Raw genomic sequence first — 23,575 nt, 5'->3', positions numbered from 1 at the left:
TCATCCTGACACATTGGACACGAAGGCCAAAGTTCCAGTCGCAACAAATTGCCCGAGACATGCAGATGACGGGGCCTTGCATTGCATGATAGTAAGAGTGTCCGAGTATTGATATACTGTAGCAATAGTCGTAAACCTCGGAGTGTTTGTCGACTACTAACTGTGACCCATCACACCTTTTCCTTTTCCTTTTCCTTTTCCTTGTTTTTCTTCTTCTTCCTCTTAACCATAACGGCAGGCTTAGCCCCGTAGTCCCCCAATTTAAGGTGTGTACCACAAGTCAAGCAAATTGCTCCCTCAGGCGGTGAACAGAAGACTTTCCCGCCCATCAGCAAGTAACACGCACATAATTCAGGCGAAAGGAGCTCACTTACTGCTTAAGCAAATACTGCAAACGAAGCCCACATCCACCACCTTCCTATGACAAAAACACGCTGCTCTGAAGTCTACCGTCGCGGCTGTTGGCGCATTCAACATCTTCCTCGCCGTCTGATCCGGCAGGAATGCCATCATGAGATACTGCAACAGTCCCTTGGGATGCTCGAGCTTGATATAAGTTCCCTTCGTCGAATCGGACGCTTGTTGCAGGAACACAGTATCACCCGCTATCTTGCAGATGTCAATCGGGATGTTTAGACGCTGGCAAGCGAAGATTGTGTTCATGATCGGGATGTACTGGTGCGCGAGGTCGCCGGAGACGGAGAGGACGAGGATGCGAGAAATGAGGGAGGGGCTGGTGGAGCTCGTGGGGTCGGCGGAGGAGGGAGCGGCCGATTTTTGTTGTGCGGCGGGAGAGGAACTGAGGAGCGTTTGCTTGTTGATGAATGTGAGAGCGAGGGTAAGGGCGCCCGCTATGGAGGTTGTTGGGGTGAGGGAGTCGGGGCTCGTGGAGGAGAGGAGGGACTGGAGTGAGGTGAGGAGGATGCGCTGTATTTGCTGGAAGGGGCGGTAGTGATTTGCGTCGGCGATGTCGGGTTGGGTGGGGGAGGAGGAGCGAGAGGAGTCTGCCATCTCGGTGTCTTCGTCTGTGCCATTTTGGATAGTTCCGTTGGTGTTCGTTTGAATGTTTTTGGATGAGGAGGGTGCTGGGTAGAGGAACTCGGCTTGCTGCGTATGGCTAGCAATTATGGCAACTGTATTTGCATTGTTTGTGGCTAGATGGGCGTTTATGAAGACGAGAAGGTTGGCGATAGCTGCTGAAAGTGGAAGCGTTGGCGCAAGAAGAGCCCAAGCATGAGGGTTTGTGTCGAGTACGATAGTCAAGAGAGATGCAGGTGCCTCTGGCACGTATGTCAGCGCTGGTACTAGCCCTCTACCCTCCATGTCATGCTTACCGTCCGAAGTCTTGCTGTAGTGGTCTGACCCATCTACAGCGTTCATGGTCGCGCTTGTTTGTTATATGAGGTTCGCTGCATGACTGCACCTTCCAGAGCCACCACTCATTTAAATGCCCGCCAGAGTCATTAGTATTAAGCCGCGACCAGCACGCTATGATGTGTCAGAACTCTGGAGTTGTTTGGTCTTTGTAGAGTGGACGTCGGACGAACCAAAAAACTGAGTCAGGAAGGCGGCACATTTCTTCGCCTCATTCCTGCGTTGTGGATGAATCAAGTCTTTCAACTTCCAGAGTCATCTTAGAGACTCGTCCATGGCCCAAGAAGAGCGACAGAGCGAAGCAGAGAAAAGAGCAGAAGTACTGGCTTGCCGTGCTGCAGACCTCATCGCTTCTGGTGGTGGCGCCAAGGTTTGGCGATTACCGAGCACCTCTTCGTCGCAATGCTGAGGATATTCTGCAGGACGCACATCGCACGCTACAAGAGGCTGCTCATCTCGCACCGGACAATGATCTCGTTCGGAACACCATCTCGAAGCTCCAGCTTGAAGATGAAGAGCAAACGCTCGTCAAATTCTGTAAGAGGTACATCCTCGACCAGCAAGAGGAAGCGGGCAAGGAAGCTATGAAATATCTGAGCAGCACAGAGAAGGCATCCCCAGACGCTGCGAAGATATGCATGCACACTTTACTGAATGTTGAGCCTACGAGAAGACCAGGACTCTTTGAGGGGATTTTCTCTGGCCTATTGCGGCACTCTGCTTCCGCGAAGACTGCCATAGCGGAGAGGCTGCGAGAAAGAGGGGTTACAATTGTATTCGATGAGATATACACAATTGGCGAAGCTGGAGCGGCTGCTATGACCACGGTGGTCTTAAGCCCGGGAGCATGGCCGCGTGAGGAAGAACGAAATGCGTGTGAAGAGGATCTTTTGCATCTTTATATGGCGAAATTACTGGAAGTTGGAGACGACGATGATAGCCGAGCGATGCGAGAGCTCTCTAGACTACTTGCTACAGATGCACCGAGATTGCAGGCTCTTATTGACGAGGAAATGTTCGACGCGATTCTATCCCAGCTCGATTATCGCAACCCTGTCTCAACAAAAAGCCCGGCAATGTTAGCAACCGCTAAATTCCTCGAAGCTTCGCAGACTAGAGGCCAGGTTATGCTCACCAGATATGTGACAACTCGGTTTGCTAAGCAGACGAACGATGGTCTGGTCCTCGCCTTTTCCGCGGCGGCTGCCGTGTTTCCTATTGCTACACCAATGGCGGCAACCATGTTCCTCACTCGAGAATTCTTGCCATCGCTGGTACCACTGCTAGAGAAAAAGACGAAGTCAAAGCACGTTGTGGTTGCAGCCCTAGAGATGCTCAGTGCTGCCTGCATTGAAAGCGCTTGTAGGGACGGAATTAGAAAACATTGTCTCGATTGGATTCAAAAATGTACGACATCTGATGAGCAACAGAGGTCTGTTTTAGCCGTTGTTGTGCTCTCGAAAATACAAGGTACTCCGGAGAAGAAGGATGGTGTGGCTACCCAAAGCGAAAAGCCGATGGAGACAGGAATGCTGGTAGAAAAACTAACGAAGCTGCTATTCGAGGACCCCAAAGCGAATAGGGACTCTGTATTTGAAGCTCTAGCCCATCAGTCTACACGGCCGAAGGTCAAAGAACAACTCGTGAATGACCGTAGATTACTACAAGTCTTGCTGCAAGAGTTACGTCAAGCCGAATCGCAATCGACTGCGGTATTTGGAGGACTCGTAATCCTAGAGAACGTGACTGCCCTACCACCTGTGCTCTCAGAGGAGCAAAAGCGCATTGCTGAGCTCAAAGCTTATGCCAATGCAGCACCCTCATCAGCCAAGCCCGACCCTTTGAACGAGGTGACTGCAGTCACGGCCCGTTGCAAGACTCTTGTCGATTGTGGTATTGTGTCTACACTAGGTGATATGATTAAGAAATTGACACCGAATTCTCGGCACTTAGTGGTGAAGATTCTGTCTTCGATGGTCAGAACTTCGAAGCCAACGAAAAGGATCATAATTCAACAAGGAGCCGTGAAGATGCTCGCAGCCCTCGGAAGTCCACTGCAGGAGGGCTCCACAGTAGCTGTCGACCAACACAAGGAGTTGCAGCGGCAGGCTGGTCAAGCGATCGCCGTGCTCTTGACATCAGTCGACCCGGAAATGTTGTTCGGACCGTCAGGAAATGGCCTTCTATGGGCCTGCATAGACCTACTTGTGCCACTCCTCGACCTAGACTCTGTCGACGCAGTATCGGGCCCGCGAGATCTACTACCGACATTCGAAGCCCTTCTCGCATTAACGAATCTATGCTCGAATCCAACAAACGGGACTGTGCCAATAATTCTCAAGAAAAGTAAAACAGCTGTCGAAGATCTGACTCTCAGCAACAACTCTATGTTAAGGAGGGCATCCGTGGAGCTGATATGCAACCTCGTTCAAGACGCAAACGGTATTGCAATGTACGCAGATGGATCACCTGAAGCTTCAAGACGCCTCCATGTCCTCTTGGCACTTGGTGGTTCGCCAGATCTACCCACCCGCAAGGCTGCTACTGGGGCTTTGGCCACGCTCACCGAGTTTTGGGAAGTCATTGACGCGATTAATAAATTGGAAAGCGGTATCAGGCTACTTATAGCTACACTTGATGACGAGGATGAGGAAGTCCTTCATAGATCAGTGGTGTGTATCCTGAACGTGGCCATTCAAGAGAACGACCACGGCAAGACAGCAAGATCGTCAATGAGGCAGCAAGGTGTTGTGGAAAAACTTGAAATGGCAGGGAAAAGGGTCAGATCTCCACGCAGCCCCGTTCTGCCACTTCTTTCCGAGGCTACACAGGCTTTTCGATTGTCGAGTGACGGCTGAACGGGTCTTGTTGATATCTTGTCGTGTACGAGTTAAGGTTAGAATAAAGAGATGTTCGATATGCAGCTGTCTGGTGTATTCAGGGATTCAGGACCAAGAAGTAGCATTCGTGAGTTATTCTCAACCAACGGCCATATTCATACTCATTCACAATACTATTATGCCTTGTCTGTGTGCATTACTATTTACAAAATCCTATGACAAACTTTGGAGGAGATTTTCCCGGTCAATCAAAGGCTCCAGAATTTTCGCCATTGCCCCTTCCATAAAGTGAAATTGGACTTGACGACTTTATATGTGGCCCTGAGATTGCTGCGCCGTCGGCATTTTATTCACTCCTATACTTCTCGATCTCCTGAATGTTCATTCGACCAAGACCAAGCCAACGCGATGCAATTGCTCCCCGTCCCAAAAATCGACCGACGCAGTGTTGACTCCGCACACCCTCCTCTTGCTCAATACCATCTGTCGCGTGGGGATCAAACCTCCTCATCCGATCCCTCAGCATAATTACTGACTTTCTTCGCCCTCCCACTCTGCCTCTGACTGCCTCCCTTTGCTACCCCATTCACCTGAGTTCTAGCCCTCTTCGGCTTCAGCGCCTCTTCCAGGTCCGAGTCCTCAAGGTCCGAAAGCTCGCTTTCCTCATCATCTTCCTCCGTCAGCGTCGGCGTAGCTTCTTTCTTGACAACTTTCTTCACAGGTTTAGCTTTTGCTCCATTGGTTTTCGCCCCCTTCGCAGCAGGCACTTGCTTCTTCTTGCTCGCAGGCGTTGGCGTTGCGGCGATTGATTCGTCTTCATTCTTTACGCCGTTGCCGTAGACCTCTTCTTCGACCTTTGCGCCCTCTTCAGCGGCCTCAGCAGCGGCTTTCTTCTTTTGCGCCGGCGTCAGTTTCTTGTCCGTTTCGCCTTCTGGATTGGGTTCCTTCTTCTTCACGACGCGTTTGACGGGTCGCAGCCAGTGCTCTTGACCTGGAGGCCAATAGACCCGGCGGTCTGGACCGCCCATGCCGACTTCTTCTTCGGGGATGACTTGCTGAATGGGCTCTTCGGCTATTTCGGAGATATCGTCTGCAGCGTCGTCCTCGCTTTTGACTTTCTTTGATTTCTTGGGTTGCTTTTTCTTAGGTGTAGTGACGGGCTTGTTGTCGTCCTTCCGTTGATGGGGGTTGATGTCGTTGATCAAATCGAAACCTGGTAATTTGAAAGTACGCATGAGCTCGAAGACTGCTTGCTCTTTGTCTTTGGCCTCGATCATGAGATCCATATCTGGGGGACATGGTGGTAGTGTTGCTACTCGTGGATTGTGCTTTCTCCTCTGACGGCCAGTAATTGCTTCTGGTGTCGGCTCACTGTAATGCATTTTTGGGGTGATATTCTTCCGCTTCCATGTCGCAAGAATGCGTGGGAAAACATCGATGATGCCCTTGGTCCCCTCTCGAATCTGATTGGCATCAAAGATGATGTTGTGATGATGGAAGTCAAGAACCATTGGAATGTTAAGCTCTTCGCATAGAGGAAGAAGCTCATGCACACACCAGCTGACATCGTCATTTTCCAAGACGAGCCGCTTCTTGATGTTGTCAGCCAGCCTTGCGTAATTTTCACGAAAGCGATTCAGGGTAGCTTCTTTATCACCGAAGACACCGCCTAAATGCAGGATCATTACTGCATCTCGGTCTTGCTGTGGCGGAAGCTTTAGAAGGTCGAGCAACTCGGCGTGGTATTCAAGATCGCGGATAGCATTGTCAATGACTTGCTTCCTTGGAGACCCTAACTGAGTATACTATTATGGGTAAGTCGAATTGCGCCATGAAGGGAGACGGACGTACGTACCTGGCCAGGATGCGTCGTCAGTCGATGCCCCAACTCAGCTGCCACTCTTCCAGCTTCAGCCAACTCTTCTGAGACAAAAGGTGCAAGCTTATAGCCGTACTCTTCATGGCTTGCAAAGGGGAACATCTCGCTACTCAGTCGCATGAATTTGATGCCATACTTGTCATTCCACCTCAGCATCTTGACAATGTCTTTGGCATTTGCCTTGCCTAAACTCTCCACGAATTGCTGTCCTCTGGCAATATCAGCTGGCAGCTCTCGGTCTGGTCTGTTCTTTGTTGCGTGTGGTGGCGCATTAGGGTCCTTCAAAGGATGGCGATTCTCGAGGATTGAGGCAATTCGGCAAGTCCTTGAGGTGAAAACCGGAGGATTTGAGAAGCGCAAGTAGGTACACAAACATGCCTATGATGGTAAGCAGATATTTAGCTCCGCGAACTGCGCTCACTTACGTAGCCTAATCGTCCTTTCCACGGCAGAGGTAGATAATCGCTATGTACGGGAGGAGGTCTCGATAAGGCTGCCTGCAGTTCCTCCTCGCCTGCCTCCTCCTCACCGCCGTCGGCTTCTGGATCGAGAAACTTTGGCTCACTGCTAGCGCTTGGCTCATTCGTTTCCTTGATCTTTGGAGTATTCAAGACTTCCTTTTCAGCTGCAGGTTTTGAAATTTTCTTCGCATTTTGTTTCGCTTTGGTCTTGGGGACACCCTCCTCCAGAGGATCCTCCTTTTTGATCTGTTTTTCAGCGTTCATGCCTGCATTTTCGACGTCCATGCGCTCATCTTTCTCATCTGCATCCGGCGATGCACGTAGCGCTTGCGGCCCATCAAGCACGTTGGCGTTCTTATTCGGGTTCGTGGAGCCCGTTGCAAGCTGCGAGACCCTTCTTCCGCTAGCTCTACGCTTTGGAGGTGGGGGAGCAGCTTCATCAATTCCGATACCAGGTGGCGGTATGGGAACCGTCGTAACAGCTGGTCCATTTGTTGCCGTAGAGAGGCTTTTTCTTTTCGGCATGTTGAGCGGCGTGGAAGGCAAATAGGGGAATAGGAATTGAGGTGAAGTGGAAGAGCGATTGCAATGCGCAGCCCACGACCAACAGAGACTCGGTTGTCTAACGGTGCGCAAACATCTGAACATTCAGCTACTACAACATGGCAAATTGTTTGCGACCTGGATAATCCTGCTAGGCGCATTGGGAAAAATTATACGTCGCGCGATCTGACGCGCGACGTCATTGATCTTGCTCTAACTCGATTTGGACTCGAAATGAGATCCATAGATCTCCAGAGCCACAAATTTTACCAGAGCAACTCGTGTACATGATCATCAGAGTCGAAAGGAAGCTCAAGCTCGTACGTATACATCGTATAGCTATCCCTTCTCATCTACCTCATGCATCTCCATTGTTATCACTTTGATCATTACTCGTGAAATGGGACTTTGGTGAACGGCTGTAACATTTCCGGTATCGTGGAAGAGGCGACCAAAATCTTCCAGAGAAGTCCCTGTATGCAGTCAGCTATAATAGTAGGCGCGGCTTCCATATGACTTATCAAAAAAAGATGTGGCCGCTGTTGGACTCTTGAAAAGAGAACAACAGTGGCCAAGAGCCTCCTCGGCCTTCCATCGCTTCTTCCCCTCCCTATCGAACCTCAGTTGCAACTCCAAACTCTCATTACACCCCCAAATGCAGACAAATGCGCGAAGCACACCCACAAGCCCTGTCCCAGCATCTTCCCAGCATAAGCCTCACTCTTGCCGGCTTGCCTCAACCAGTGCTGAAGTCCCGCCGCCCATTCAGAGACACACATACGTTCCTGAAGCCACAGCTGCAACTGTCTTCCGCAAGCGGTACCGATCATATTTCGCAAAGGCAAACGCAGAGGAGCAGACAAGCCCAGACTTTGATCCTCACTCGAGAGAGGTCCTGCTCCTCGCATTTGAGACCCTTTCCTCAACATGCTCAAAACTGCTCAGCGTAGTCTAGTAACACATATGGCCTAGGGCGCTGCCATGTTCCAACAAACGGTGATGGGCCAAGCTCTCCGATTAAGACCGACAAGCGAGAACGCTATGCATAGTGAAACCCTGGAATCAGCCACAGCAAGGTTGTCGACGAGTTCACGCGTTTGGCGCAGATACGTTCGCTCTGAGCTTTTGGAGCTTTGACTGAAAGTTCGCTACACCAGCGAGAGATCAGCAATGCAACCACCAACAATCTCACAGACTCTGGAAGAAACCGTCATCCCGTCACCTAATCATGTCTGACCACTCTCGTCTCACAGGTCGTCATATCCAACATCAGCGCACATCCAACCTCGATCCGAAATCTCTCCGTATGTATCGCAGTACCCTTAGAGACACTCTTTGATTTCCGCGTCTAACGAAGGATCCTTTCAGAACTCGTAGGCGGGCAAATTGCCCAAGTGGGCAGAAACGAACAAAGCACATCTACAAAAACCGCTTCTCTTCTCCATGTCGGAGGGACTTGCGCCTAGTGATCCTGCGTCCGGAAGGCCACAGGTAGACGACTTGATATCGGTGCTCACCAATCATTGTAGGACTAGGCCTACAAGAGATGACTAACGCGACTGGTCGGAATCAGCTTGAGAGCTCTGTGCCAGTGGCTGGTGCCGGGGCACAGGTAGTGCGAGCGTGGCTCAGGAAAGAGTTGAGAGTGGAAGATGGAGCTCTGATCATGGCCTGTTTCCAAACCCACAGACCAGTGTGGGGAATGCGCCTAACAGAATCAACAAAAAGTTCAGTGGCTTGCCTCGGAAGACATGAAGCCCCTCACTTGACCTTGCTCCTGCGATTATCATGTGGAGACTCGGTCGTATCTAGTGTCACTCCGTTGCTTGCACTCGCTTGGTCCAGATCAGATACCCAACCTTGTGTCATGTGGGACTCAGGACTTGCTAGAGCGTGACCTTTTGCCATGAGCTCGATTGAGCAGCTACTAGAACGTCGTGTTTCAATTCGTAGGCAGGGAGGCTTCGCGATACTAGAGTCACGTTCTAGCATAATGCTCATGAACCATGTGACTAGTCGTATTTCCGGCGAGTGAACCTTTGCCTAGCACCAGCTGAGTGCTTGGTGGAAAGACGATTGTAATGCAGCTTATTGTAGGCGTGCTACCAAAGGTAGCGAAAAGATGCTCAGTCCTTCAAGCGTCCCATCCACAAGATACAGCTACCCGATCTGAAGTAGAGTCGTGCGCACAATGATGGAGGTTCCCATGATACAGCCCCAAAGTAATGCAGAGAGCAACTCGGACGGTTTTGCGAAGAACCCATATCAAGAACCTAGGAAAGACACCAAGCAACCGTCGAGACTAAGGAGCAGTCTTTCAGGAAGACGCCCGACACATTCCATCCATCTTCTTCCAACAAAATCCTCGCCCCGCTTCAACATAACATTCCATAAATGACCAGAGCTATGCCCAGCAGGGATCAAGAAGCGCGGCCCAAAATAGGACTCTTGTCAATTACGGCGCTTGAATCACCCACATCACTGCCTGCGATTTAACGAGGACTCTGGACGTCAAAACTTGCAGTCACAACCCCGAAGGGAAGCTAGTAGCGAGCCTGACAGCTATATGATATTCGCGAGACCTTTTCCACATCCGTGGAAGAACCGACCATATCTTAGGGTTAAGTTCCGAGCCCCACTCTCCCCGCATAACATCTTCGCACTTGCGAGCGCAGCACGTAGATCCAACCATCATAGACCCGGTAATACCCATATGAGACCGTGCTAGGAGGCTCGAGTATAGTTAGGTCGTAACGGTACGAGGATCGTGCAGATGCGTACGAGAGGCGTAGGCCATCCTGATGGACGAGAGTGGGGGTCGGGGAACTGTAGGGAGGGTGCGCTGCTTGATTTTGTTGCACTGTAAACAATGCGAGAGATTTGCGAGGGGAGGCTTTCGCGGACGTGACGCTTCTGTCGGATGATGTATGTGACTGAGGTATGGCTGATTGTTTCTAGATGGCAGTAGGCTTAGTCCGAGGAGTTATGATTTTGTTTTGCGATTGATCGTGATGGAGAACAAAAGAGAAGGCTGGGAAGATTGATTTTGACGCGAAGCACTAGCGCGTCGGGCTTGCACGTGATATTTCTTGGCATTTCTCTCTGCATCTTGCCCCTGAATAATGGGAAGGACAAGGAGCAACATATTATAACACAGATTCAAAGGTATACACGCTTTCGATATCTTGATCACTTCTTTGAGACCTATCAATTGACTAGCCTGCTTCAGAGGTACAAAGTGATAGCAGAGGTAGACTCTCCTCTACCGAAGCAGCACCGCAGAACACGTTAGTGTATTGAGCCATGTCGCAATGAATATTCCCAGCAAGCCGAGTCAATGCAAGTATCGATAAGTGTATGTACTGTCTATTGTGCGGGAGTGCTAAGGTATACTTCGAAATTTTCAGAATCAAGGGAGGCCATTTGTTGCCTAGGCCATAAAGGATGAAGCGCAAAGGGGAAGATCACACGATCATACATTAAGGAAAAGCAGCCAACAACCAAACCGGAATGGTAATCTACAGTAGCGAGCTCGAAATCGCAAGTATTATCTGTCTTGATCTTTGTAAGTCATCGCAAAATTAGCTGGAGGATATGGTGGAATCAGCAATCGACTTATTTGGGATATCATTTTTCAGTAAAGCCTCCGCCAGTCCAGCTGAGTCCACCTTAATCTTACACTTCAACTCCCATTCCAGACCCTTTCCTCAAAATCTTCTGTGTCTCCAGAAAACACCTAATTTCTCTAGGGAATCGAGAATTTGTTTTCAGAAGTCAGACTGATGCAGTCTCATTCTTGCTTAAACTTTGGAAATATGGTAATTCTAGTTTCATAAATTGCTCCAAGATTGTAGGATTTGACCTCAGCTTTGACTCGATCTGCAGTGAGATCTGCTCGTCCTCGAAGTACGTGGTGTTATCGTAGCATGTTTTGTATGAAAGACTAAACAGTGCCTCACACGCTGTACATGCTGGCTAATGATTACATTGGATTAGCTCTTGGTCAAGCACGGCGCCTGCATGTTGCTGTAGGAGAACATGAAATTTACCTCTGTGACACATTCGAGTCTGCACCAAACATCGCGCACCATTCGACAAGTGAAGAATTTCTGTCTAGAACATCCATTGATGGTTTTGACATCTGACCAGCTTATGTCACTCTGTTGCGTTGTCTGAGGATCCCTTTGTGTCAAATGCGATGTGGGCGGCGCGGCGAGATTCAAGTCTACCATGCATAACAAGATCAAGCTCAAAGCAGGCTTAATAAATTTCAACATGTCGTCGAGGAAGTTTTCTGATTGACGCATATAACAGTGGACTCGCTGGACCTCTAAACGATGGGCTTGCCTGATGGGTGTGGCATGAATCGTTCACTGCAACCGGGGTATGCGGCTTCTTTATCTTGATCTAAATGACCAACAGTGATTCCTTCATCAAACAGCAGCTGGCGAAATGAGTGTCTCATACTACGTATCATACATACTACGTGCCAATATGCTACCTCAGGTCCTGTTTGCGATCCGCCAACCTAAGATCTGGTTGTTTGCTGTTTTAGATACAGACTGCCATCTTCTGAGTGTGCGCTTAGCCCTTTGCGTGGGCATGTCTGACTCACTGTAATGCTTGCGCATATATATCACGGTACACATGGCACGACATGCACGGGAGCGGAGAGTCAAACAGCCGGAGCCGCTTCAAGAGCCTGAGCCCGTGAAACATTCTGCTCAGGGGGAAAAGTAAGAAATCATCCAAGCCAAATACTTGTGGTCGAGAGGGACAGAAAGCAGAAGGAATATCATAAGTATCATGGTGGTAGTCTGCTAAAGAACAGTATGATCTCGAAAACATCCATTATATCGTAATCTAGGGGTTGAGAAGGGCGACCTCAACAATCAAAGACATTTTATCAACAAATGTTGAAGGAGTGACCCAGGAGGCTCTTTGGAATCAATCCTTGTTGATCGCAGAAACACACGACTAGCACCCCTCAGCGTCAAACAGTCAAGCAACGAAAACGGACGATCGTTTGAAAACCCTACTGTTCTCTCATCCCGCCCTTCATTCCCCAAAACACCAACAACATTCAACCTACCACTGCGGCCCCCCAACAACCAACGGCTGCACCAACTGAATCTAACATCCCCCCTCTCCCGCCTGAATACTGAGACAAGTTTGTGCCCTATCCAAAGTATGACACCTCGCCTCCTCCCCTTTCTCCTTCCACGACCCTAGAAACACCTTGCAACTGACCGTATCATAACCAATAGGATGCACAATTTCCATATGCTTATCCACAAACCCGAAGGTATCGTAGACTACAACTTGACAAAAGGATTCGCCGTCATTTACTTGACATGATATGTGATGAGTCATATTTAGCTCCTCGTCAGTACTTCATCTTGAATTGCCTTCTGAAGCCCACATTGTGTTGCACAAGAGGAGGAAAAGCGTGAAAGCAGACGGTGCTATGCCAGGCACGCGAGTATGAATGGTGAAAAAGAGATCGTTTGTAGAGGCACTGAGACAGTTCAAAGACCGCTGTGTTTCTCTGTATCATCTAGGTCTCTCTCTACTCGACCACTGGTCCCTTTCCTTCGGCCAAGTTTTCTCATCCTCAAATGTATGCAAGTCTCGGATTTCTTATTTCATCTCAAACAGCCATTTTTCCATTTCTCGATGTACCACGAATGAGCGCCGGAGGTTGGTAGAGCTGTTGTTTACGCAATGCTATCCACGATGAGAAAATGAGTCGATCATAGCCTGTTCGAGCATGACAAAATGACGTGATATTGGTGAACACCAATTGAAGGTCTCTCGCCCTATCTATTTTCTATCAAATGACCCAAGAATTTGGATTGCCTGGCCTGACCTTGTACAACAACATGGTGGCGATATCGTGGCAAACCTGGTCGCCTGCCCGTGGATAGCCATCGTCAGATGGCCAATGAAGCCAGTTGTCTGTGTAGAGCACCACAGTCATTGTTCGCAAAGGAGTTCTCTACGTCAGGGAATCTCTACTCACCGGCCAAGGCATCTGACAGGAACACACACCATGAGAGCTAGGATCTTGGGTTCAGTACCAAAACACTGACTCTGGCGTCCGCACGGTGTGGAGCGGTCTTGCCACTATCGAGATGAGATAGGCTCTTTTCGACCTTTCCCACTTGTACGCCGGTAACATGCCATGAGGCAAACACTTGCAGGCTCCTGACACCAAAGGAAGGAACGGGGATAGGAACTCTTTTGAACACGATATACCACCTGAGATGTCGTGACTCAGTAACAAAGACCTTGTGTCATCTAGTAGCTCATTGCCACCAACTGGGTATTTAAATCAGGTCCTTTGTCTGCTCGTCTTGTTCTCTTCCAAAATCATCAAGCAGCTCTCTAAACATCGATTACATCTTTGCTTTTGCTATCAACCCACCCGTCATCTAAAATCAAAGGTCTCGCAAACCGATCTATCGACATGTGCCGCGATATACTCCGCGAGGTTCGCTGTGGCCACGGGACCGACTTCGTGCGCACCGAGCGTTGTGCAAATGCTCGACGTAGGGGGAAGCTGAGTGCTCCCGAATGGATCAAGACGTAATGTAAGGATTCCCATCATTCTGTGGCTTTCTTTGCAGTGAGTGCTAGGCTGACCTCTCCTCCAGAGAGCCGGGACGCCTCAATCATCTTTGTCGCTACTGTCAGTCGTAAGTATTCTTCGCGATGTTTTACATTGAGAACAGACCTGTTTCTAATCAAATCAATAGAATGGGCCGCGTCTTGAGTGCCCAGGAATTGCGGGATGCTAGGAATCGAGAGCAACGCCGCCTTCGAGAATCTGGAAGACTTGCTCGAGGATCCCGCTGGACTCATTGAAACGTATGGCTTTGGCCTAGGGAGTGTGGAGGCAGTCAACATTACTACGGGGCATAAGACTTTCTTTAAGGAGGAGCAGATACAAGAGACTTGCGGATCAATGAGGATATTGGAACTAAATGAACATGCGAGAGGCTTAGAGTCTGTAGGGTTTGCAAGAGTATGCTTTCTTGGACACAAATCTTGGATGGTGCTGAGATTATGAGGGGGAGATCGAAAGCAATAAGCTGAGTATCAGAATTGGCAAATGCAGATGTGATGATATCAACAAACGACTTCACCTTTTTAACAGATTTGTCTTTCTATTATGACCTTTCAATACACCTTGCAACGCCCCTTGAGGCAGTGCCGTGGCAACTGTGATTGCTGTTCTTTTCGTAGCCAATTGTAGAAGCTGGAATGCCATTGGATTGGATGCAGAATGCGATACAGACTGGTCCTTGTTCGCAATGCTGCAGTCAAGAGGCTCTACAGAAAGATTCTTCCCATATCTAGGCTTGTGATCTGTTCGCCAAAGAACGCACAAAAGCTCCTGATATCAATAGACAGGACGAACAATAGCAGTGGAGCAATACGCCACCCCTCGACCCATATCTCGGTGACAGCAAACAATGAGAACTATGACACTAAAGTGGACATCACAGAGGCACATAAAGAAAGATGTTCCTCTTCTCAGCTTTTTCATATCAGTAGTCTCGCGTACATCTCTGACGAAAACGCCCGGGAAAGGCCATACGTTGGCATTGAAAAGGAGGGTTGCAAAGAAAAAAAAACCTTGTGAGCAGACATTCCACATGTGCCAGGAAATCCACCGGCCAACGCGCTGCGGCCACGCATGGACAGTCGTGGGCATCGAATATTGTAAGGACGTTAAACGTAGGGGTTGGCCTGAGTGTTCAGGTTTCAACCTCGACCACAAAGACGAAGGGTAAGATACCCGATTTTGTTGCGCTATTTTCTTGTCGGTCTCCTGCTAATTTCTCGGGTAGGAAGGGCAAGCGTTCGCGTCATTATTGTCGGAATTGTAAGGCGTAAGTATGAGCTACGGCGAAATTTGGGAGAGGCCTAGGCTGATGTTCACTGGTGATAGGGCTGGTCGTAAATTATATGATGACGAGATCGAAGCTGCTGATGATTGGAAATGGAGTGATCGTAGAGATGCTGGAAAACTCTCTGATGCGTCGAAATGGAAGGCCCATGGCGCATGATCTTGCTTAGAAGGTCTTGAAGAGATTGCGATTGGGAGTAAGCCGGGAAAGTTTCTTTAGAAACTGACAGCGCAATGATATTATAGTTGACGACTCTCTGTTTCCAGGAGTGGGTAGCACAAAGAGCGGAGCTAAAAAGGTAGATAAATATCGGGAGAAAACAATGAAAACCAATTTCATTAAATCGTGCAAGTACAGAGACTCACTACACAAAGAAACCGCATTCAGGCACTCACTCGATTTGGTTCCATGCCCCTAGCTAGACTTTGCAGACCTTCCTCACTTGACATTGTTATGTCACCGAACCTTATATAAACGCCTCCCATTTTCCTCCCGACTGATCTCGACCACACTCTTATGGTCATCCCATTGTCGCTCGTGTCTCCTTATTTCCTTGACGTGTGGCGCAAGAATCATTCGAGAATCATCCTCTTCAAAGACCTCCGCGTACTCCGCCCTGTGCGGTTTGAAACCACCACCTACAATCTCGTCTCGGGATTCAAGTGGTGGTAGCTCAGGTACGACGCCCAATGAACATCGTCGCCTATATTTCTGGCGTTGGTGGAGCAGAGCTGCACTTCCTCCATGATGACTTTGCACATCATCGTCAGAGTCATCGCGACAGGATATGCTGGATTCGGGGTAGATTGAGACGTCGTCGCGGATACTATGAGCGTGATGGGAAGAAGGTTTTGCGGTAGACCTCGAATGCGAAGTGTGGTGAGTATGGTGAGACGGCGCGTGGGAAGGCGCGTGAGACGCGACATGGGACGGGGCATGACTTCGATCGTGCTCGCTTCCGGCTTTGATTGTTCCTGCGTGGCTAGATCGTGCCGCGGTGTGAGAGGTATGATGACTGCGATGAGAAGGAGCGCGAGATGGAGCATGAGAAGGGGCATAGCTATGGACTAGTCCACTCCCTATCACGATGTCTTCGTGACTAGATCGCCTCCTGCTTTGCAAAGTATGGTGAGAGGCCGCGTGGGATGGTGCGTGGCTTCGTCGATGTTCGCTTTCATGAGCAGACCGAGCTCTTGTATGGGAGGTGCGATGACTACTGGCTACAGAAGGCGAATGAGAGGGTACGTGATGGCTCCCATGCTCAGATGCGGCGATGGATACTTCGATCACCTCGTTGGCTGTACTCGGAATTCGACCTCTAAGGGTGTTTGCGACACTTGCGTTGCTTGGTGCTGCTGACTTGTGCAGACTCCCACTATGAGGGGCTGCATGGGATGGTGCATGACTGTGGCTGATCTTGGATGCTGCATGCGAATGGCTATGTTCCGATACTAAGACTGTATGTGCTCGAGATGGCGGGTGAATTTCCCTGATGGTAGCCACAGAGGGCGCCCTTTCCTCAGACCTTGAAAGCCTCACATTCCTGCTCCGATGACTGGCCGCTTCCGAGGGCGACGAATGCTTTGAAGGCTTCCGACCTAGCTGGCTTGTATTTTCTCCATGATCAAATGAAAAATGGTCCAATTGACTTCTCACATTGGCAATTTCGGCAGCTTTACTATCGGCTTTTGATGCTGAATGTTTCTTCTCGGTGTGCGCAACAATTTCGTCCTCCTCCTCACCTACGGCGGGACTCACGAATTTTTTACTCGACTGCTGCTTCTTACCGGACTTGCGGGGTTTTGAGAATTGTTTTTTGGCAATATCCTCTAGCATCTGAGGTGCTGCGAATGCCTTTTTCTCCAGATACGCATGCCCAACATTTTGAAGAAGCTCCATCACGAGCCAAACCCGCAGAGACAAATATCCTTCTTGTTGCAACGATATCACGTAAAGACGTATGAGTGTTCCTCTCTTTTTCCCCTAGAAAGTCGTGTGGCAGGAGGTAATCGGGAAGGAGGTTATATACCCACCCTCAACCCTCGTCCACCGGGACCGCGTTAATTAGCGCAGCTAAAGTGCGTCATCGGACTCCCAAGATCGGTCAACAAATCGCGCAAATTGCCGTAAGAAGACGAAGCTTTTCATCGAATTCGATCCAATTGAGTTTCACACATAAAGCTTAGCATTATGCGAGATCACGAGACAAGTTTGAGACTTTCTGACACTGACGATCGAGAGGAACAGACCGAGTCGATCCCTGTTCCATCGGACCTTTGACGAAATGCTGAAAAGCTTGGCATCGGGCTTTATCGATAAGGTGCCCGAGTTTTCATAATTTGCATATCAAGCTGGTTCATACTCAATCGTAGAGTAGTCCTCTAGATCAGGATGCCAGGGTGTCTACTGTCACACGAAAGACCCTGAACACTGTCTTGAAAGAATAATACTCCAGATAATTCGATAGGAGAAGGCAAAAAGGTGCAACATGCTTCAATGACTGAGCCTGACTCCCTTCTCTCCTCTCTTTGCTCTATTTGGTAAGACGGAATATATGATGTGCATCGAAGTTGATCTAACAACGATTAGTCACATTAGACCACACAGATACTGTTGCCCTAGGTGCAAAATCCTCACCTGCTCCCTTCCATGCGTCAAACGTCACAAGCTCTGGGCGCAATGCAGTGGCGTACGCGATCCAGCAGCTTACATCAAGCATTCCAATCTTGTCACACCCGCTGGAATCGACCATGACTACAATTATCTCACAAGTATAGAGCGAGAATTCGACAAAGCAGAGAGAGAGGCTAGTGTGCGAGGCATAATTCTAGACGAGCCGTCAGACCAGAAGAGAAGCGGGCCTGCAAAGGGAGAGGTACCGTTGAACGCTACTCTCGAACGCAGTGAGATCATTGTCGCGAAGGCACCCAAGGGCATGCACAGGAGCAAGACCAATCGCACAAAATGGGTAAAGCAACATAAGTGCCTCGAGTGGACAGTGGAATGGGTGCACCCTGATGGGAGAAAGGAGCTAGTGCAATGCCTGGATAACACCCCTTTGTACCAATGCTATCAAGCTATCGTCAATCCTAAGCCCAGGGAGAGGAAGACCAAGAAACGAAAGACGATGACGGAGCATGAAGATTCGCCAAGCAAAGGGCAATGTGCAGCTGATGGCGACCGCTCTGGTGCCACTGACGTTAAAGACCAAAGAGAAGATTCTGCTCCTCGATCTGAATGTCTGAAGGACAATTTGCCTTCATCTCCGACTACCAACAACCAAACGAGTCCAGTAAGCCCGCCCAACCCTGACCCCAACATCTCTTTTCATCTGCACACCCCAACACTTCCATCACGCCAAACAATCGTCGCGCTCTTGGAACCCGAGTTCTTCCTCTCCTCAGGCCTCCGTACACGTCTCGTTCTCGAATACCCCACAATCTACGTCCTCAATCAAGCTTCCAATGCTCCACTACCCGAAGGCTTCCTCAGCGAGCGACAATTCTTCGAGAACGCTCGCAAAGAGATGCTTGCAGAAGTAGACGAGGGGGAGATCGTGGAAGAGGCCGGCGGAAACGAGGGGGAGGAGACAAATGGCACAAGCAACGGAACGCAGGATGCTACAGCGAGAATCGAGAAACTAGATGAGAAGAAGTTGTTAGAGGTATTGGGCAAGGACATGAAAGCTCGATGAGTCGAGCCGAAGGATGACTCCATCCTGTGCTAAACTTTTTACATACCACGAGTTGACAAAAACGCTATACCCACCAACACCCTCCCAACCAAATCCCCCTTCCCCCTTTCATCAAGCCAACTTCCCCCTCACCCAAGGTAAGCCCGCGCTCAAGCCCCCATCGACCGCCCAGCCCTGCCCATTAACATAACTACTCTCCGCACTCGCCAAAAACATCGCCACCCGCGCCACCTCATCAGCAACGCCTGCTCTCCCCATCGGATTCAACTGTCCCACCTTCGCCTCAGTCCCCCTCTTCCTTGCCCCCTCAAACACCAGCGCCGTCATCCCCGTCTCTATCAAGCCAGGCAATATCGCATTGACTCTGACCCCCGACCCCGCGAGCTGATAGCACGTACTCTGCACGAGCGACAGCACAGCCGCTTTGCTAGCTGAATAATCCGTCGACCCGGCGTTCGACCTCAATCCCGCTACCGAGGAAGTCGCGATGATGCTCCCGCCCGGCTCCGTCTTGTGGGAAGATTTGAGCCGCATAGCAGGCGCTGCATATTTCATCGCCAGGAACACGGAGAGCACGTTCGTGCGTAGTGTTGATAGGAATTCGGAGGAGGAGATGGAGGTGAAGAGTTTATGCGTTCCCACGATACCTGCGTTGGCGAAGAAGACGTCGAGGCGCCCGTACCGCTCTATCGCATCATTTACTACGGCTTTCACGGCGGCTTCGTCCGCGGCGTCGAAGAGGCGTGTGTGGATTTCTGGTCGCCGCGTTTTCGACGCATTAGGGGAGGAAGGTATAGTTAGGAAAGAGGGGAGAGACTCGAGTTCGGCTTGTAGGGAGGATAGGTTTTGGGGAGCGTTGAAGTCGCATATGTAGATTGCCCTGGCACCGGCGAGGACGAATTGGTGGGCTGTGGCGCGGCCGATGCCGAGGGGAGAGGAAGCACCGGTTATTATACAGACGAGGTTTTGGAGGCGGGTTGAGGGAGTGGAGGGCGCAACGGTGCGGAGAGTGGGGAGAGCAGTGGACGAGGAAGGTGGGGTGGAAGAGGGGGCGGAGGTGCTGGTGGGGTATTGGGGCCAGACTTTGCGGGGGGCTGTCATAGTGGGTGGACAGGGATAATGCGGTGGAGAATTAATTGTGAACTTATGGGATTACTTGTTGGAGTGATCATTATTGCGTGGTTGGTGCAAGTGAAAGGCGTGGGAAGAGCGGGTAGTATGTGTGCAAGTCAAATCCGCGAGTGGATAGTTCTAGTGTGGAGGCCGCCAATTATCAACCGTCTTAAGAGAACTATCCAACCGATGTTGCAAACGCTTGCTGCATGACTTTGCTTTGCGGGGAGATACAAGCGAACAAGGCAAGGAGTCTACAAGACTCAAATATGTACTCAATGGTGAATCTATAAACTCGGTGGTACGATATCAACGCTCGCGAGCCTACACTTCTTCGCTACTCCCTATTGCGCTTATGGATTGACATCTAAAGAACAGATAGGCTGCATGGTAGGAAACGATGTGTTTCATGGAGGCTAGCCGTACGCATGCTCTAAGGCTTTCTAATCAGCGATTTGCACCGATCTCATCCACTCAGTCCATCCACCATGCTCATTTACGAACACGCGAACAACTCAGGGGCTTGGTAGAGAAGTCATCTTTACGACAATTCCGAGCCGACCAAGCCTCCGACTAGTCTTTCACGACCATACAGCAGTCAAACATGCTGAGATTCCAAGGGACAATGCGCCTCACCGGTCAAAAGAGACTTACGAAATTTGATCCGCTACGACGGATTTAGACAGAAATATAATGCCTCGGCGCGCTAACCAGGAGCTGCTTAGCGGCACGGGAGCTAAAGTCAGAAGTCAGGGTCGGACCTCCCGCACACGTGGAAAAGGATAGGTATGTAAGACTGACATTGTTTTTCTACATCAGACTTCTATGCAACCTCGGGCTCCACTCTCTATGCGGCCGCATCGTCTGATTGTACCGCCCTATACATGCTCTCAATCCATGGTGAACCTCGGTGGCTCCCCGAAGGCTCCCCGACGGCTCCCCGACGATGACGCATCTGGCAGGGCGTCAAGCGTGTTTGCCCGAGGTTTAGGGGATCACGTTGCCATTTCTAAGCCTTCAGTTAGGCAGGTGGGCATCATGAGGCTGCTTTCTGCTGTGATGTTGGGCGCGCTTATTCCTCAACAATATGATTGCCACCATCGGTCATGCGGTCTTGAAACAGAGCCGCCCTCGAACTCTGCAGTCACCGACATATAAAGAATTGGGGACCTCCTAGATGGATTATGTGATCCAGAAATGAGTCACTCAATTGGCTGCGATCGGTAAGACAATACGTCCGGCGGGCACGTGTAGGGGCGAAGGTCCACACATCGTATAACTCATGTGTGGGTGGTCTCGTCTGTTAGAAGCCTTGGACGTCATAAGATGTCCCTGTCTGAGCTTGTCACATCTATATGTATTCATGCCACGAGGCCTGGAAGTTTGCTGCCTCTTTGCTGTCATACTCAACTTCCACTTTTGATCACTAGTTTTGCTTCCCTTCCTCGAGATTTCTGTTTGCGAATCTTCTTCCATACACGATGGCCTCGCACTCACAACTCAGCTTCGGCGCGAGTCGAGACATAGAGCTGTCGTTGTCTTCAGGGGATGAGGGGAACTACAGGCCTTCTGGGGATGAGAGAAACTACAGCACCGAGAAACTGGCAAGCTCCGATCCAGATGAGATACCTCGAAACATGGGCACCTTCCGATGGATCCTAACATGCTCGGCCTTGTACTCGGCCACTCTTCTCTACGGCCTCGACACAACAATCGTAGCAGACGTACAGGTTCCCATCGTGCAAGATTTCGGTCACATTGAAAAGTTGACATGGATTGGAGCTGCATTCCCTCTTGGCTCCGTCGCCATCATTCTGCCCCTCGGAGTCATGTACGAATCCTTCGATTCTAAATGGTTGTATATTATCAGCTTCGCTCTTTTTGAGGCAGGGAGCGCTCTCTGCGGCGGTTCCCCAGACATGGACTCCCTCATCATTGGTAGAGTTATCGCTGGTATTGGTGGTTCAGGTCTCTACCTAGGGTAAATCTGTGCCATAAATAATCCTTGTGCTTCTTCTGATTGTATCTAGGAACTTGAACATATTTGCAAGCCTTACGTCGCTCAAAGAACGGCCTATGTACGTTGCTGGAGCCGGCCTTTGTTGGGGTGTTGGCGCCATTCTGGGACCTGTTGTTGGTGGAGCTTTTGCAAAGAGCTCTGCTACCTGGAGATGGGTAAGAACTGCCAATGATTTTATGCAGTCGGACTTCATTCGCTAATAATATCGCAGGCTTTCTATATCAATCTAGTCGTTGCGGCACTGAGTGGTCCTACTTATCTGTTCTCTCTACCCTCAATTCAACCGGCACCAGGCGTCTCCACACTGAAGAAGATTCGAGAAGTCGACAGTCTTGGGACTTTCCTTTTGGCGGGCATATTTGCGATGTTTATCGTTCCTTTGACCCTTGCCGAAGGATCATGGGCGTGGGATGATCCTAGTACCACGATATCTCTCACTCTTTGCGGTTCTCTCGTGGTAATCTTTATTCTACAACAAGCATTCTCTCTCACGACGAGTCCAGAACGACGAATTTTTCCGGTGGATCTACTCTATAGCAGAACAATAGTCTTACTATTCGTTTGTACTGCCGCAACTTCGACAATGCTGTTCATCCCGGTTTACTATATACCAATTCACTTCCAGTTCACTCGCGGGGACGAACCTATCAAGGCCGCTGTTCGTCTTCTACCTTTCGTCCTCGTTGGTGTTTTTACTACTATGACAAGCGGCGGGATTATGCCTAGAACTGGCTTTTACATGCCATGGTATGTCCTTAGCGGTGTTATGGGTACCACGGGTGGAGCTCTTATGTACACGGTGAAGAATACCACAAGCGCCGGGGCTGTGTATGCTTACAGCATACTGGTTGCTATTGGTGCAGGAGGCAGCTTACAGCTCGGATATTCTATCGCACAGGCTAAGCTTCCCATTCACAAGCAACCAGCAGCCATTCGATTCATCAACATGGCACAACTAGGCGGTACGACAATTGCTTTAACAATTGCAGGACGCTTATTCCAAACATTCGCTTTAAAGAATGTCAGACACGCGCTCGATGGTCTTGGCTACACAAACGACCAGGTTGAAGCCGTGGTGGCTGGAGCTTCAGGTACGCTGTTCGAACAGTTGACTTCACAGATCAGGGGCAACGTTCTGGAAGGGATTGTCAAAGCCATTGGGAATGCTTACGTTCTTGTTATTGTGGGTGGAGCCACAACTCTCATCTGCTCGGCCTTCATGAAGAGAGAAAAGGTCTTTCAAAGCACCGCTCCAACGAAATAGCAGAGAGAAGAATGAATCCAAAGTGTAGAAGGAGGGCAGTTGAAGCCGGAGGCCCGGTAATCTTCTCGGAAATGGCAGATGGACTGGAAATGAGAATCATATTAGAGACTTCAATATTGCATAGGTGTACGATTCAGGAGTATGTACCCTCACGCAAGAGAATTGGGCGGGTCTTATTCATCTTTGTTTGTTCATAGCGATGTGATTGCTCCAGAAATATAAACCATTTCCTATCACCACATCGCACGTCTCTCCGTTTTAATACTTTCATACCTGCGAGAGAAGGACACCGGATACTAGTTGTTCCGCTCCGCCGCTGCTACTTACTGAAGAATTCTTTCGATAATTAAAAACCATCCCTTCCTACGCGAACCAAACACGAATATTGACCTTCAATGAGAATGAGGAACAGGCTTTTGCCTCAGCTGCCTGAAACCGTGTTGATACCGGTGCTGGCTCTCTACTAGATGA

The 23,575-nt window shown here is 49.8% G+C and overlaps 6 protein-coding genes across 6 annotated transcripts; 3 read left to right on the top strand and 3 right to left on the bottom strand.

Annotated features, from left to right (window-relative positions):
- Positions 1–170: 170 nt before the first annotated feature.
- KY384_007871 (uncharacterized protein) lies at positions 171–1,380 on the bottom strand (the record flags this gene model as incomplete). Its single annotated transcript, XM_044816360.1, has 2 exons — positions 171–292; positions 375–1,380. The coding sequence occupies 2 exons, from the start codon at positions 1,378–1,380 to the stop codon at positions 171–173; spliced, it is 1,128 nt and encodes a 375-aa protein (XP_044667000.1).
- Positions 1,381–1,648: 268 nt separating this feature from the next.
- On the top strand, positions 1,649–4,232 carry KY384_007870 (uncharacterized protein; the record flags this gene model as incomplete). Its single annotated transcript, XM_044816359.1, has 2 exons — positions 1,649–1,744; positions 1,797–4,232. 2 exons carry the CDS (start codon positions 1,649–1,651, stop codon positions 4,230–4,232), a joined length of 2,532 nt encoding a protein of 843 aa, XP_044666999.1.
- Positions 4,233–4,711: 479 nt separating this feature from the next.
- On the bottom strand, positions 4,712–7,079 carry MUS18 (UV-damage endonuclease; the record flags this gene model as incomplete). The annotated part of the gene is made up of 3 exons (XM_044816358.1): positions 4,712–6,010; positions 6,070–6,390; positions 6,519–7,079. The coding sequence occupies 3 exons, from the start codon at positions 7,077–7,079 to the stop codon at positions 4,712–4,714; spliced, it is 2,181 nt and encodes a 726-aa protein (XP_044666998.1).
- Positions 7,080–17,509: 10,430 nt separating this feature from the next.
- KY384_007868 (uncharacterized protein) lies at positions 17,510–18,707 on the top strand (the record flags this gene model as incomplete). Its single annotated transcript, XM_044816357.1, has 2 exons — positions 17,510–17,553; positions 17,636–18,707. 2 exons carry the CDS (start codon positions 17,510–17,512, stop codon positions 18,705–18,707), a joined length of 1,116 nt encoding a protein of 371 aa, XP_044666997.1.
- Positions 18,708–18,818: 111 nt separating this feature from the next.
- On the bottom strand, positions 18,819–19,808 carry KY384_007867 (uncharacterized protein; the record flags this gene model as incomplete). The annotated part of the gene is made up of 1 exon (XM_044816356.1): positions 18,819–19,808. One exon carries the CDS (start codon positions 19,806–19,808, stop codon positions 18,819–18,821), a length of 990 nt encoding a protein of 329 aa, XP_044666996.1.
- A 1,493-nt stretch (positions 19,809–21,301) lies between these two features.
- Positions 21,302–23,104, top strand: KY384_007866 (uncharacterized protein; the record flags this gene model as incomplete). Its single annotated transcript, XM_044816355.1, has 3 exons — positions 21,302–21,801; positions 21,851–21,995; positions 22,052–23,104. The coding sequence occupies 3 exons, from the start codon at positions 21,302–21,304 to the stop codon at positions 23,102–23,104; spliced, it is 1,698 nt and encodes a 565-aa protein (XP_044666995.1).
- Positions 23,105–23,575: the final 471 nt, after the last annotated feature.

This window comes from Bacidia gigantensis (assembly GCF_019456465.1).
Source record: "Bacidia gigantensis strain McMullin 20006 chromosome Unknown contig_278, whole genome shotgun sequence".
Classification (NCBI taxonomy): Eukaryota; Fungi; Ascomycota; class Lecanoromycetes; order Lecanorales; family Ramalinaceae; genus Bacidia; species Bacidia gigantensis.
The sequence above is the reverse complement of the archived record's forward strand: the minus strand, read 5'-3'. Positions and strand labels throughout refer to the sequence as shown.